Source organism: Cydia pomonella, chromosome 13 (assembly GCF_033807575.1).
Source record: "Cydia pomonella isolate Wapato2018A chromosome 13, ilCydPomo1, whole genome shotgun sequence".
NCBI classification, from domain to species: Eukaryota; Metazoa; Arthropoda; class Insecta; order Lepidoptera; family Tortricidae; genus Cydia; species Cydia pomonella.
The window spans coordinates 5266897-5283371 of record NC_084715.1 but is presented as its reverse complement, the minus strand read 5'-3'; the positions used below and the strand labels follow the sequence as shown (position 1 = coordinate 5283371).

At 37.6% G+C, this 16475-nt stretch overlaps 1 protein-coding gene across 5 annotated transcripts in view; it reads right to left on the bottom strand.

The window, feature by feature from the left end:
* Window positions 1-16475, bottom strand: part of LOC133524027 (POU domain, class 6, transcription factor 2) — a 239379-nt gene that overhangs the window by 171139 nt on the left and 51765 nt on the right. For all 5 annotated transcript variants that reach the window (XM_061859797.1, XM_061859796.1, XM_061859798.1 and 2 more), the window contains exon 3: window positions 15797-15894. In XM_061859797.1, coding sequence (XP_061715781.1) covers window positions 15797-15871 — 75 coding nt within the window. In that variant the 5' untranslated portion in view covers window positions 15872-15894. The remainder of the gene's footprint in view (window positions 1-15796; window positions 15895-16475) is intronic.

Below are 16475 nucleotides of genomic sequence, written 5' to 3'. Positions count from 1 at the left end.
AACCCAAGGAAATAAGGTCGATGGATACAAATTATAACATTACGAGTAACATCTGCCTCAAAAAATTGCCCGTATTATTTGCTCGACTGTTTTTCCTTTTAATGCCCGAAGGAAAGCTGAGGTGTGTAAATAAACAGCGAATTAGAATCCGCCATTTAACCGAATTTCCATTAATTTTAATGTTGCAAACCAACTCTGTGGACAGGGAGAGTCGTGGAGACTACCGAGTAGAATTTTTGGAGATAACTTAGTCAAACCAAGCAGACTCTGCATGGCATTTTCATTGACAAAGTGTGGGAATGTCAAATGTCTATATGAGCTCAACGAGGGGGAGCGGGTTTAGGGTCGGCAACGCCGTACATAGGCTACAGAGACCGCTTACCATCAGCCGGGCCCTATGCTTGTTTGCCACCGACGTAGTATAAACAAAAAAAAAAGATGTATATAGGGTGTCTATGTATAGTCACCTGCAATAATGTACGTGATTATATAGATCATACTGAGCAACTTTTACCATGGGACCAACCGCAAAATCGCGAAAAAAAATTGGTTGTTTCATAAATTTTGGCTGTCTGACCTTGACATTTTCTATGGTAGTTGTGACGTCTTGACTCTGTTGTATGACAAGGTGGTAAATGAAATACAGATTGTGATCGTGTGCATGCGACCAACCATCCGCCATGACACTTTCCAACGGAGTGTCGACTTGCAAGTAGTTGGCAAACCACACATTTATTGTGTAAACGACACAGGAGTGTAAAATTTATTTCGCGATATCGGGGTTGATCCCACAGTAAAAGTTGCACACACTGCTCTCTTTGATATATTCATATCGGTGCAAAGTTAGTTTCGACTTTATCAATGAGTTATTGATAGTAAAAAGATAGCATGCTTAAGAAAAAAATATGCTCCCTAGTTGGACAGCTGAAATAAATGACGTTGTACTACGCCAATCTTACACTGTAGGATTATTATGAAATGAAGATCAAAAATTAAAAGTGTGATCGCCGCACATGGTGGCTTCTGATATTTTTTTTTTTTGTAAATGCATGAAAATAATTATGCTGAAACAAAAATCTATCACTTTATTAATTTTCAAGTATACTATACAATTTTGCATCTAGTTACTTAAATCAAAGAAAATAAACATTTGTCAAATTATTCTCTTTTCTCTCTTATGTCATATTTGCATTTTTATTTTCATACGCTTAATATATGTAATTTTATTGATAAAATAAGGGTACTATTTGAACGATCAGCAGAAAACTACTATCCTAACCTAACTTTAAAAGTCAATTGCTCATTTAAAAAAAAAAAAACTAATAGCACAGCAAAACAGTATTCAGTATTTTTTGAAGGACGTTAAAAAATAATTCATAAAATAATACCACTCCTAAGCTTGTCGACTCCACGCACTCCCCTGTCCGCATTTGTAAGTGTATTGAACAAAAAAGATCCGAACGAGCAGTAATGTACGTGATTCCGCATTTTAATTCTGTAATGTCCCGCCCTTTTTTTAATGTTTATGTCCGCCATTTTTCTATGAACGTATTTATCCAGCGGTTCTCAAACATTTTTCGAGGAAGCCTCTATACTGTACAGTGTAGACTCTACACTGTACGTTCTCCCAAAAATGCTACCGCGAATTTGATAATCAATGTTGATGCTCGTTTTGACATTTGCGGCAGCAATGCTGCAATATTGCAGCGCGAAATTACTGCGCTGCAATATTGCAGCAGTAATGCTGGTGTAGTCTCTCTGAACGGTACATTAACAGAGTTATTCATGTTTACAGATCTGTAAACATGACACCTGTATAAACACATGAGTACAATAAAAAATATTGAATACTTGAAAGACTGAAACTTCTAAACTAATACGGTCCGGTCGGTACGGTACGGTCGGTCGGTGCGGGTATTTCCGGATCAATACGACCTTCCAACCTTTAAAACAAACCCTGCAACGCACCTACAAACCCTCTGGTGTTGCAGGTGTCCATGGGCGGCGGTAATCGATTACCATCAGGCCATCCGTCTGCTCGTTTGCCTCCTCTATCATAAAAAAACTAAGAGAAACTATAGAGATTCCATGGAAGAAATAAGAGTCCAGTACCATTTATCATTTCTGTAACTTGAGACGCGTATTTTTTTAGATTTAAGATTTGGTTATTTATCGTCATAATATAAAATTACAAGACACATTAACTATTCTACACGAATTGATATAATTATCGTCAATATTATTTACATTACATTATCTAATAAATTACTAAAGGTCAAGATGAAATTTGTCATCAAAATCAATAAATCATCTATTTACGACACTGTTTAAAGATTTTACATAGAGAAAGGGTATACTAGCGACAGAATTTAACACAAAAAATTACTTGGTAAGGGTCTGTGTAGCAAAGCAAGTTACTTTAGACTTTTGTAAGGTCCTCGCGGACCCTAAGGCTGCCTTTCCAATAAAGCGGAGACGAGCGGAGATGACAGGAATCAACAGCATTGTGATTTACAACCAATGCTATTGGTTAATTCTTCTCATCTCCGCACGTCACCGCTTCAGTGAAAAGGCATTCTTAAGCTCTATTGCAACACAGTTTGAGAATAGCAGATTTATTAAGTGCCAAGCACACCCGAGACGAATAGGATTAAAAAATATACATATTGATGGTATTTTTATATGATTGTTATCTTTTTGTATTTGATTATGTATTATGAGTAGATTATCATACATTTATGCGAATGATTAAACAAGTGTCAGTCGTTTATAGAAAACGTCAAAACTTGCGAGTCACACTAACTTAGCCGCTACCATACAATCAAAGATATGCTCTCAATTTAAAAGGGTCATTCTTCAGATTTGTCTGCGTCTAAACTCCGTCAACCATACCAAATGTATGAAAAGTTTGCCGGAGTTGAGTCTGACCCCAGTCATATAAATTGAGAATGACCCAAAACAATAATCAGCAATAACATGAAAGACATGAACATTCAAGTAACATACAGGTATCTATGTCTGGTACTATTTTATATCATCTACTCCGATAATGAAAATCAATATTATCTAGTCCTCATCGGTAGTGACATATAAAATATCAACTAAAACTCAAAAATCCTCTACTGAATTGAACTTATAAATGATCAACGATTTACATAAAACAATAACATTCGCACGACTCACAAACTTGCAAACTACATACTTTTACCACCGCAAATATCACTAGAAACTCTATTTCAATGGGATAAGATCAAAAATCGCTCAAAAAATCCGTTCTCACTCGCAAATCCCCGTATAACTTTCAGAAGCCCGTATCACATCCAATCAGGTAACTTGAAAATCAGCCTTAAGCAATGCGGATAAAGTTTATTTTCGGGTGAGCGTTGATAAATTATTATACGGTTGCGACACTGATTCATGGCCATGCCGTCGCCTAAGGCTAGGGCACAAATAAATGTGACGTCGCCGGCCAAATGTCTTATTGCAAACGCTCACAGAGTACTGGCGAGTACAACGCTTAAATCAACCAGTATAAGAGCTCTTTTAATACGCACAGTTTATAACGGGTAGTATTACGCTGGTTAGCTTGAGATCCTCGGCTCGCGAGTACTCGCTAATCAAATAGGAATAAAACAGCCAGGGTTGCCCGTGATTGATCAAAGTCATTTGTCAAGCTCGCGTCGCGGCAGCCCTACAATTAGCACATGATTCTGGAGGTCTAATATGTTTAGTTTTAATTACAAGGTTTTTTTACTAGTTTAAGGACTGGCCATTTATTTCGGTCTGTAATTAGCTAGGGTTGACAAGCCTAATTGGTTGGTAAGAAACTTGTTAAAGACTTGAATACGTTATGAAACTAATTTAGTATATGAAGACTGAAATTTAACGTGTCTGGTATATAAAACAAAGACAATTTAAAGTTTAAAGTTGCTTGATACGGTTTAAACATAAAAAATCGCAATACAGTTCGTCTTAGAATAAACTTCAAAGTATACTAAAAGTCAAACTTTTTTTTTAATACACCACGGTACACCACGGTGTCCACGGCTTTGGACAGAGAAGCATGGCGGTCTTTGGTGTCGGAGGCCAAGATCCACTTCGGGTCGCTGCGCCACAGCAGTAAGTAAGTAAGTAAGTACCACGACAGTGGCAAACAATACGGCCCGCCTGATTGTAAGCAGTCACCGTAGCCTATGGACGCCTGCAACTCCAGAGGTGTTACATGCGCGTTGCCGACCCTTTAAAATCTGTACACTCCTTTTTGAAGAAACCTCATTTATTTTGTTACTTTTAAAAGGTGTTGAACATATGTTGGTCAGTTTAAGGAGTACAGACTATTCTTTATTTTTTGCTCCTCTTACCACACCCCGTCATATAATTATTCTTACTAAATTGATACAGTTTCTTAATCCAGAGGTCAGCAAACCCAAGCTTGCGAGTCGTATGCGGCTTTCTAGATCTAATTGCAGTAACTGCACAATTAACACTTGAAGGACTTAGATCAGTTAAACAAACTTTTGTGTCTTTTTGACTTTCTTAAACCTGATTTCTAGTGTGGTTGATTTTTTTGTTAATTTTTTTGCCTTGAACCATTGAGCGCTGACCACGACAAACTATTGTTTTTTATACCATGTCGGTGGCAATCAAGCATACGGCCCGCCTGATGGTAAGCAGTCACCGTAGCCTATGGATTATGTTACACCTCTGCAAAGCATTTTTAAATACATATCGGGAAAACTATGCTTATTGGCTACGGCGTAGCGCTACGAAGCTTAGCAGTAAGTAAATAAGATGACAGTAAGGGAAGACTAGATATGTCTTATTAAAGTGAGAGTAAAAAGCGTTGGTGGCCTAGCGGTAAGAGCTTGCGACTTGCAATCCAGAGGTCGCGGGTTCAAACCAATGAGTTTTTCGGAGCTTATGTTCGAAATATCATTTGATATTTACCAGTCGCTTTTCGGTAAAGGAAAACATCGTGAGGAAACCGGACTAATCCCAACTAGGCCTAGTTTACTCTCTGGGTTGGAAGATCAGATGGCAGTCGCTTTCGTAAAAACTAGTGCGTACGCCAAATCTTGGGATTAGTTGTCGAGTGGACCCCAGGCTCCCATGAGCCGTGGCAAAATGCCGGGACAACGCGAGGAAGAAGAAGACCCATTTATACTTTTGACACGAACGAAGTCTATAAAAACTTTAAAATGAACGTATACATAACTATGATAACTAATAATTAAAGCAGATTACACCAAAAACAGATGTAAAAATTTACAAAAACATCAGAAAACAACAGAAACCGCATAATGTCGCCACCACCCGCGTACACTACAACTTACGAAATTTACAAGCCAATTAAAATAAAAAATGGGATGCACCCTCCGCCACCCCTTTAATTATGATTTTTTGCATTTTTTAATGATAATAAATTCTGGTGGGCGTGCATTACACCTTTTATTCTGTCGTTGGGGAAAATTGTGCGGAAAATCGTGTTGCAGGCGAGAGGGTATTGAGTCATTTTATACGATTTATCGCGTAAGAAGTTATAATGGATTTATTGTATACGAAGTTGGTAGCCGACTATGTAAATAACCCTATAATTTATAATTGAACCGAATATAATAGGTGAGAAAAGCACATCGTCTCCGTTGGCGGGGCCACCTCGAAATAATGGATGAACACGTGCTGTAAAGAAGGCATATTTGGGTCGACCGACTGGACGCCGTCGTGTGGGTCCTAAGTATCAGTGGGCGCATAGAGTGGAGGTAGATCTTCGTGCGCTCGACATCTGTGAAAACTGGCGTGAAGCCGCGCAGGCCGGGTAAAATGGCATGCTCTTGTGTTGGAGGCCAAGACTCATTTTGGGTCATTGCGCCAAATAAGTATAAATTATAATTGAAACTGACTATGGACTACCGCAGAAGAACGCCAAATTCAATTAATTTAAATAACGGCCCGATTTGAAGAAGAGTTCTGGTTTAGATAAGTTCTCAATTTAGATATCGTTTGTATGTCGTATAATTGACAGAAGCAGCTCGATTCGGGAAACCAATGTCACTTTGACGTTAGAAATAGCGTAGATAGATCTTATTGAGATCACAGCGGAATCGAAATAAATGACAATTTTGACATGTCGTTTAGATCGATCTTCTAAAGGCCGTAAATACTTATGGCGTTCTTCATGAACGCATTACAAACCACAAGTATCTATAGTGAAACTCCGCCATGAAGTCAATTCTGACAGTTATGAATTGACCCTTATATTTACGACGCTAAGACCTACTGTTAAACCGATAGCGTTAGTGTCATATATATAAGAGTCAATTTAACTGTCAGGATTGACTTTTTAACTGCATTTCACTATATTAATCATTTATTGTCTTTGACTTAACTGTGTATTTGTAACACGGACTTATAAGATTAACAATTAACAAAGTTTCTACAATATCTACCATATTAAAATTATGTTTTTTTTTTTATTGTGCACATGCTTGGTTTTATCAGTTAATAATATTGACATCATAATTATTTACAAATTACTTAAAATATTTGAGAACCGCACTCTGTATTTAGCACTAAAATAGTATAAGAAAGTATTTAATTTCAGTAGTATACTACCACCATGGTATGTTTTTAACATTGACAACATGTGCGAGTGAGACACCGCGCCCCACTTTTGCTATCTCAAGTGGACCGTTTTCTCTAGTCTGGTAAGAACACCTTTCTGCCTCAGTGATAAGGTTCAATTTACTATAAAAAAAATGTTAGCGTGTGGTCCACTTTATATCTCCATGATTTGTAAGCGAAGGATATGTTTTTTAAATAAATTAACTAATGTAGGATTGTAAAATTTATTAATTAGCGAGTTAAACTATTTTTAGACCCAAACAAAGCTACGAGTACTTTAAGTTAAACAACATTGTTAGTACTGAAACACTTATTTAGGTGTACATGAGGTATAAGTAATTAACAAAACTCATAATCATCTTCTTCGCGTTGTCCATGGCTCATGAGAACCTGGGGGGCGCTTGACAACGAATCCCAAGAATTGGCGTAGGCACTAACTTTTACGAAAGCGACTGCCATCCGACCTTCTAACCCAGAGGGTAAACTAAGCCTTATTGCGATTAGCCCGGTTTCCTCACGATGTTTTCCTTCACCGAAAAGCAACTCGTAAATATCAAATGATATTTCATACCTACATACTTACATAAGTTCCAAAAAACTCATTGGTAAGAGCCGGGGTTTGACCCATTCATAAATATGTATACATTTTTTCACCTTATTGCAATGGACTAAGGTGAAGAAATGTACACATATTTATGAACTCGACTGTACTTTTGTAAATAAACCTTCGCCTCATTAGCACAGTATTGACACAAAAACACTCAGAAAACAAAAAAACTGTACAATACATGACATTACGAATTCACAAAACATCTCTACTTACTTCTAGCATAACTTGATCTGAAAACTCGTAAAAATTGTTAAAATTGGAGATCAAGTTTTATTAGTTGAGAATAGCGTAGTAAAATTGTCAGCAATCCCTCTCAAAAGGGTGTACAATCTACACCTTTCGCTAACTTTCACCCCGACTGGCGTGTCAAGTGCTCGCGCGAGCGCTTGACTACTTGACTCGCTTACACGTCTACTCGACGGGTTACTTGCGTCGCTTCACGCGCTTATTTTAACTTTTAGGGGATGTTTTGCTAGATTCGTTTAATATCTTTTAGTGGGAAAGTTTGTTAAAGTATTGGCTATATATGCATTAAGCATAAATAATGAAATCCAATTACACTTAATATATTTCAATGAGATTGTCTTCAACTATAATGGAAAATACTGACAGGAACTAATTAACTATGTGCAATTTTGATTTGTCAAAATTATAAAAAAAACGGAATTAGAGACCTTTTTGTGGGCCTCTGGATGACTACAAAATAAATAGGGTGCTACATGAGATAAATTAAATTATATGCGAACCATAATATGCAAATTGCATTAATCATGTATACAAAAAAAAATGATTAAGCCACTGACCATTATTTATGAGAGGCTTTCAAAAACTATATTTTTGAAAAGGATCCAAAATACTTTCATATGTCGGCGAAACATTGAATCTAAAGTATCAATGAAGAATCCACGGTATTGAATAAAATATGAATGAAAAGAGTTATTAATTAGAACCGTTCGTGGTCCGTCCACAAGAGCCAGTTCAAATGCTGTATCCAACGTAATGGAAGCACAAAAAGTCGCCGGGTTAATGAAAAAACTACACGCAATCAATATTTGATGAGAGCCAATTTAAATGTTCGTCCACTTGTAATCGTAGACATCGCATAGTTCGGTAGCGGGCTTATAGCACACCTCCGTGTGGTGGCCTGGTGGCGCCACCCCCCGATTCCCCGAAAAAACGAAGACAAAAATGCGAAGCGCGAGTGTGTGCGTGAAAAAAATGCAGATATAATGCAAGTAATAATAATAATAATGGACGATCGGCCCGCCGCCCGATTTTCATTCAAACGCTCACGGTTTTTTAACGCTTTTTTGCTTGGATATTTTTGGGGCTTATATTAGAGATGCGCGAAAAGCAATTTTTGTTGAATGTAGCGAATCGGATGGTAGTTTTAGCAAAAGATTGAGGCATGACTTTGGTTGTATGGTATGGATTGAATACTTATTTTCTGTCTACTTTAGTATTTTACACTTCTTGTAATGCTTACGAAATAAATTCAGAACTTTCTTTTATTTACTAGTTATATCAGACTTCTTACTCTACTTGTCAATAGCATTAAATATTTTGGTTATATTTAAATATAACGTTAATTCTCATGTAAAAGCAGTCACATTTTTTTGTGACAATATGACTCTCAATGTTTTAAGTGTTATTGTTTGAATATGAGATTGGAATGCTGGTTTATTTGTGTGGTCCGATTTGACCCCGCTAACTAACATGAAAGTCGCCTCGTGTTTCCAAAATTAAAATTGTACAAAACTCGACACCGTCGGACATAAAAAAGCGTACGTTTCCACGACACAATGCGACATGACATTCAATTTAAACTCCGACGACGGACCTGGCTCAATAATTAACATAATATACTTTTTCTCCTTTTTCCACTTCCCGTTTGACACTCCATCACTCATGGAAATTCCATTTTCAATGCTGCTATATCAGAGGTGGGGTGCGGGGTGGTCTTTGCATCCGCGCGATGGACATGGCGGTTTTGGGGGAGTCGGGTGGTCGAAAAAAAGATTGTTAAAAAGGCTGCCCCCCACGCGGCAGTGTGTGAGTGCGTACGGGGTAAAAAAGCTCACACTAATCGATACTATAGATTCTGAGGCAAGTAGGTTGCGCCACGTCCATTGGTCGGCGGGAAATCGTTTCGCATTTTTCCGTGAGACTAACGAACCGGCGATGCTTAGTCTTTGGGGCCTTTGAGCGGTTTTTTTGCGGAGTTCAACGGTCAACACTTGAGCGTAGAGGCGTAGGCCCGTAGCTGCTACGTCGCGTCGTAGCGTTGTTTTTTGTTGGCAAGGAATGTTCGAGAGCTTTGGAGTTTTACTTTCTACGAGAAAGGAGGTCAGATCTGAATTTAAATTAGGAGCAAGAGGAAAGAGGATTAGTTTTTTACAACAGAAGACTTATTTCGACTGATAAGAGTATTTGCTTAGGAATTGTATCGGTTCTTCTGTAGCAATCATTGAGAAGCCATAAAAGTGAGGTAATGCTATGGTAGTCATATCTCGACCTGTAACTCTGGTGAGTCGAATTAGGGACCAATTTAAATAAGCAGCTATATCAACAATATGTTCGCTAATGTTCTCCGGGCCTTGTTTGCACTGTTTGCAGGTGTAGCTTGTCGAAAAATATTCGATCTAAATTATCAGTTTTAAAATATATTTAATATTTTAAAACTGATAGTTTGTATTTATTTTAGTGTATTCATGAAGAAACGAAAGTTTTTGAACAATAAAATGCTAAAGCAAGTGCAAAAACCGAGTCCACTTAGCGAGAGCGGCAAGGGCGCTATTCGGGATTGTTTCTGTCATGTCATCATAATGCCTATGTCGTGTTAAACTCAATGACAATAACATGATTTTGCATAATTATAATGCGTGTCAATAATTTAATACAGTTAGTAGTAATTAACAAAGTTGGACATTAGAATTAATTATTACAATTATTTGACTATCGAGTATGATAGCGAGATTTTAAAATTACGACACAGCATTGCTGAACAGTCAACTATACTAATAAATAAAAAATACAGTCTTAAATATCGTGCACTTAAATCATATTCATTAGGTACCGTTTTGGCAATTAGAGGGTAACTACATATGTAGCTGTATAATCATTCACGTCAACTCCCCTGCCGATATCTATATGTGCCTATTATATGGCTACTGGTCATTGACTGAGGCAAAGTTCAGGTTCAAGGGCACGATTTGGCAAAGGGCAATATAATGTAGTTAGTACAGACTGTGCGAATATACGATAGGCTGATGAAGGACAAAGAGCTTCGTTCCAAACCTCGAATCATCTATCTCGCATATTACGGAAGTATGGTTTGTATGTAGAGATGGGTAGGGGTGAGCAAATTCTCAATATTTACTCAAAGCACCTGATAAATACTCGTATTTACTCATTTAGGTGAGTAAAAACGTTTGGTAATAAAATATTTTATAAAGTGAGATTTAAGAACTAAATTGGTTTTTTATTGAAGTGTATTAACAATATTTACATAATAAAAAGCTTAATTTAAAAAAACGGGTTTTCATGAATGAGAGGCAAATTGTTATACGCAGTTAACAATTTTATTTCTAATAAGAAGGTATTTCATTTTAAAATATGGGAGTTAAGTTCTATCGATGTTCTAGATAACTGCATGTCGTGCAAACTTGAATGTTTACGCTGCAGCTTTTTATTAAGGGTTTTTTAAAGAAAACTCAAAAATGGCTCAATCGCTTTAAAGTATTTTTTTAGTACTCTATTCTACGGCTTGTCTCCCGATATTATTTTTTTTAACTTTGGTCTGAAAGTTAAAGAGTGATAAACATTATTTCGGCCCGAAAACCCGAAACTTGAATACTTTTGGAAACCCGTTTTTTCCAAAAGTATTCAATTTAACTAAAAAAGTTTTTAGAAACATTCAAGTTATTTTTAAAGACCCATTTAAAGATGTGTAACACGTTGGTGGTTTCTGATTTTTGAAGTGCAAATTTCTTTAGCGGCGCTGTGCACTTTTTGTGATGGGGAAAAAATGTTAAACACGCGGCAGGTGTCACGTGACCGTCAGATTGAAAATACGTAAGACGGACATGTGACATCATGGTGACGTGCAAATTGAATGTCATCGAAGCCTGGTTACTTTTGAAAAATCGTATCTCATTCAAGTGTGACATTTTATTTTCTTCATAATCAAAGTGCTGTCATAACGGTTAAAGAGGTTTAATCTTTGTTAATTGTGTTGTTGGGTGTCCACGATTGTAGATACTCAAATTTTTCCTTACCAAAAAGTTAAATAACAGAAAAGAAGAAAGAAGCGTGATTGTTTTACTTAATATGGTGGTGAACGATTCATTAAAATGTACTGATTGTGTATAGGCTGTAGTCCTGCTCACGTCTCATGAATTACTCTGAATATATTATGTTATATATTAACTGGATCTGGAGGACGTAGAAAGGCAAAGGCGAGCCACTGCGGTACGCGCGAATATGTTGGCTAGAAGATTCGCCAAATGTAGCGACACCGTAAAAAGGCAGCTGTTCCTCAGTTTTTGCACAAGCGTCTATACAGTGGAGCTATGGTCCGACTACACCTGCGCGGCGGTCAGAGACTTGCGTGTGCAGTATAACAACGCGTGGCGGGCGCTGTTCCGCCTGCCGCGCTGGTGCAGCGCGAGTGCCATGTTCGCGGAAGGGCGCGCGCCGGGCCGGGACGCGCTGCTGCGCGCGAGAAGCGCCACCGCCAGAAAGGCAATATACGGCTCCTCCAACACGCTACTGTCGGCGGTGAGAGAGTGGGACGCCAGCCCGCTGCACGAGCGCTGGAGGGGCTACCACAAGCCTATCGTGACGGGCTCAGGGTAACCCGGGACGCAGGTCCTTATTTGAATTTTATTGTTATTTAAATTTTAGGATGTTATTTAATTTTATTTTAATTTAATTTAATTCTTTTTGTAATGTGTAAATGTATAATGTATATGGAAATAATTTTCTGGAATAAATTTCATTCATTCATTCATTCATTAACACTAAAATTCGCATTTCAAAATATCTTCTACATTCAAATTTATTTACGTAGGTATAATAGAGAATTATCTCTTTTTATAAATCTGCTACTCAATTTCTCCAAAATATCAAAAATGCACAACGTTAATATACAAGTTTTCACTTCTGCCGGCACTCCCGGGGTGCAACCCGTTGTTTTTTTTTGTGACAATTAGTTACATGTATGGACTTATGGAGTGCCCCCCTTGAAAAATATTTCTTACAATTTTGAGTACTTACTCCAGTAGCGGCTTACAAAATAAACCTATATTTTAATTTATATGCCCCTTTTGGCGTTTTGGCCTTTGGGTTCAGACTCTCATAATTAAGATGAAACTCTAGCTCTTTTCAACTTATTAGAGAGTCGAGTCTTTTGTAGCGACTTGAGTCCTTTTCGGAGAACTTGTATTTTTTTTCCGAATAACTTCGAAATGCGTTGTCTTTATGTAACATCCATGTATGTACAGTCGAGGAAATTGATTCTTTAGCATTATACGGTTCACTTTACATTGGACAGCTCTTAGCATAAGTATGTACAGCAAAATTTACTTGAACCGAAAATTGCTAAAGAATCAATTTCCTCGACCGTACATAACATAAATCAAACAATAACTTTACTTTTATTTCAGTAAAACTTATAAAATTGTTGACTGAGTCTTTATCCGGAGACTTGAGGCCTTTTGAGTTACGCTCAAAAAGACTCGACTAGGGACTTGAAAGACTTTTTTAAGCTCTGACTCTCGGAAAAACAAGTCGAGTTCTTCAATTTAGACTCAAAAGACTCGAGTTGCTACCAACTCTAGAACGTAAAGCAATGACTTAAACCCGTTAATGTGTTGGTCATACTGAGCAACTTTAACTATAGGACGAACCCTGTAATCGCGAAAAAATATTTGTCTGTTACATACATTTTGCTGGTGTGATGTTGATCATATGAGAGAGTAAACATTATAAATAAATAAATAAATATTATAGGACATTATTACACAAATTGACCAAGTCCCACAGTAAGCCGGGTACGTCCTTAAACGGACCCGGGTACGTCCTTAAACTACGTCCAAAAGAGAGGTATGGGCATTGTGAATTTCATCTCGCTTTGTGTGGTAGGGCATAGCCAGTGGATGTCATTCCAGATCTAGAGCAGAGCCCAACTGGGGAAGTACCTCCACCTTACAGAAAACCGCAGCCAAATAACACTAGATCCTACTCATAGTGTTGTGTTCCTGCCGGTGAGTAAGGTTGCCAGAGCTCAACGAGGGAAGGCGGGTTTAGGGTCGGCAACGCGCATGTAACTCCTCTGGAGTTGCAGGCGTACGTAGGCTACGGAGACTGCTTACCATCAGGCGGGCCGTATGTTTGTTTGCCACCGACGTAGTATTAAAAAAAAAGGCTTGTGTTGAGGTTACTTAGACAACGGTATATATAATATATAAATACATAGAAAACACCCATTATTATTTATGGCGTTTTCGGTGTTGGTCCCATAGTATTAGTATTTCATTTATTTGCATAATCAGGTACATTACAATACACAGGTGTTATTTGTAAAGTAGGAGGTACAAGATGCATTGTCAGGGCATTGCAACATTCTTAAATACTAAGTTTTAAGTGAGTAACAGTATTATGGACTCTGATGGGGCTGCCGCGTTCCTGCAGTGCCTCCACCATGTTCGCGGAAGCCAGAATCCCTGACTTCTTCGCAGTGGTACGCGCGCGCATTGCTTCTTTCTGGGAGGGGATGCGCCGCTCGCATAATACCATCCTCATGTCGGTGTACCGCAATATTAATTGTAATATGTTTAGGCACTGGCTCTCAGTGCATGAAAACGAGAACAAAAAATAGTATTCATTTATTATTTTACTTGTTTTACTTTCATTTTAGTTTTAAGCAATTATTTTTAGTGTGATATGGGTGTACTAATGTACGTGATGCCTGAAAATAAAACTTTATTTATTTTATTTATTTATTTTATTTTATTATATTATATCATGCTTGAAGGATTTTTTTCTAAACAATCTTATTATTGTATAGGGTCATAGTAGTAGTTGCTCAGTATGAGCTAAACGTTAACGGCTTTGAGTAATTGCTTTACGTTAAGATACATACTGTATATTATGTAAATGTTATGGTTAAAGTTCATAACACAACAATTTGTGAAAATGCCTAGGAATGCTAACTTAGCAAATGTGCAATATTCCCAATTGTGCCATAACAACTAAATACATAGTATCTCCAACGTGCGTCATATAAACCCAATAATGAAATTGACGTCGCCTGTCACGCAATAAATACTGTAGATTCTACAATGCTGCTCAAACAAATTGTGATACTAACAAATATCACAAATCAAGTTGTTTCTATGCGAATTAATTAAATGCTTATGCATGAGTGGAATCCGTTTATTATGAATGCTTTTACTGACCAGCCGCTTAATATGACGTAATTACTGTGCGAAGTTTAGTTTTGATATAAAATTCTTTATAACTAAGGCAATAAGGCCTAGTTTACCCTGGGTTGGGATGTCAGATGGCCGTCGCTTTCGTAAAACTAGTGCCTACGCCAATTCTTGGGATTAGTTGCCAAGCGGACCCCAGGCTCCTATGAGTCGCAGCAAAAACGCGAGAAAGATGAAGATGATGATAATATTAAACCAACTGAAGTATTAGAGAGTCCCTGAATTAAGTCTAACCAACCATATAGGTACTTATAAAGATTTGCTCTTTAAAGTCCCACCCAGTAAAAAAACCTTGTATTAAAAAAGTAAGACGTTTGCATAAAGAAGCCTCTTTCTTAAACACGTGCTATTCTTAGCGTATACAATAGGGTCTCACCTCATTCTTAAGGTTGATGGGCCCTTCATAAAGTCTGAGCGAAGGCGAGTGGTTCTGCTTACGTGTGAGCTGTAGCACTTGCTTGTGCAAGTAAGTTTCGCGGTAACAAGGTATAACTAAATTTAAATTATACTTTGTAATTGACAGATGGATTGATAAATTTGAATTTATACAGTAACATAGGTACGTTAACCTTATATGTATACAAATAGTGTACCATATGGTAAGTGTATAATTATTGTATCATGTGGTAATGGTTCCCACATCTTTCTTAAGGTTCGCAAGTGGTGGCTCACAACATATGAGATAGTATACGGGGTACCTAATAGTAAATTGTCATGTCAACATATGGTAGTGAAAGGTAGGTCAAGGAAGGATATACTTAGGGTAAGACTAACCCACCACATTCTAAAGGTTGATGGGCTCTTGCTGCGGCCGGGCCAGCAAGTGGCGCCCCACACAGGCGCCCTCCGACATATCAGCCTTTATGTGTACAGTTTGTATACAGAGTGTGTGTATAAGATAAGGTATAGGCTAAGGGTAACCCCCCTCATTCTTAAGGTTGATGGGCTCCTGATGCGGCCGGGGCGGTGAGTGGCGTCCCACGTCCGCGCCCACCGACATTTCAGCCTGTATGTTTATAGTGTGTATACAGAGTGTGTGTATAGGGTAGGGTATAGGGTAAGGGTAACCCACCTCATTCTTAAGGTTGATGGGCTCTTGCTGCGGCCGGGGCGGCGAGTGGCGCCCCACATCCGCGCCCTCCGACATATCAGCCTCGCATCCCGACTCGTCTGCGGACAAACAAACATAATTCAGTTATATTTATGTAATTAAAGACTTATTGAATTACGTCTACATATGTAAAGGTTGCAGAATGTTTGGAAAGCTATTGAACATTTTTCGCAAATTTAGGTACAAACAAAAAAAAAACGATTTTGTAAATGAACATTTTTGTTGTTCATATATTATGCATTATAATGATAATAGGTGTCTCCAATGGCACATTGGTATCGAATAGTATATCCAAGAGTTGATTGTAACTATTATAATTAAAAATAAGTTATAAATAATAACAGACTTCACACAAATTATAATTATAATTTATTGTAATTTATCAGCAGTTCCAGCAAATAAAAATGAATTACTGTATACAATTCCTAAATAACTGTTCTTATAACTCAAATCATTATATTTTACCTGAATGACAATGGGACCAACTTACTGTAAAACAAATAACAAAATATTCCAAACTGTTCCTCATACATAACAAAACAAAGAAGTCCGTTAAAACACTAGTGCCATATTAATATCATATCAAAGTTTTCATTTAACAAGGTTGAGTACTTTTTACTTGTCAAAATGAAAAAAGCAA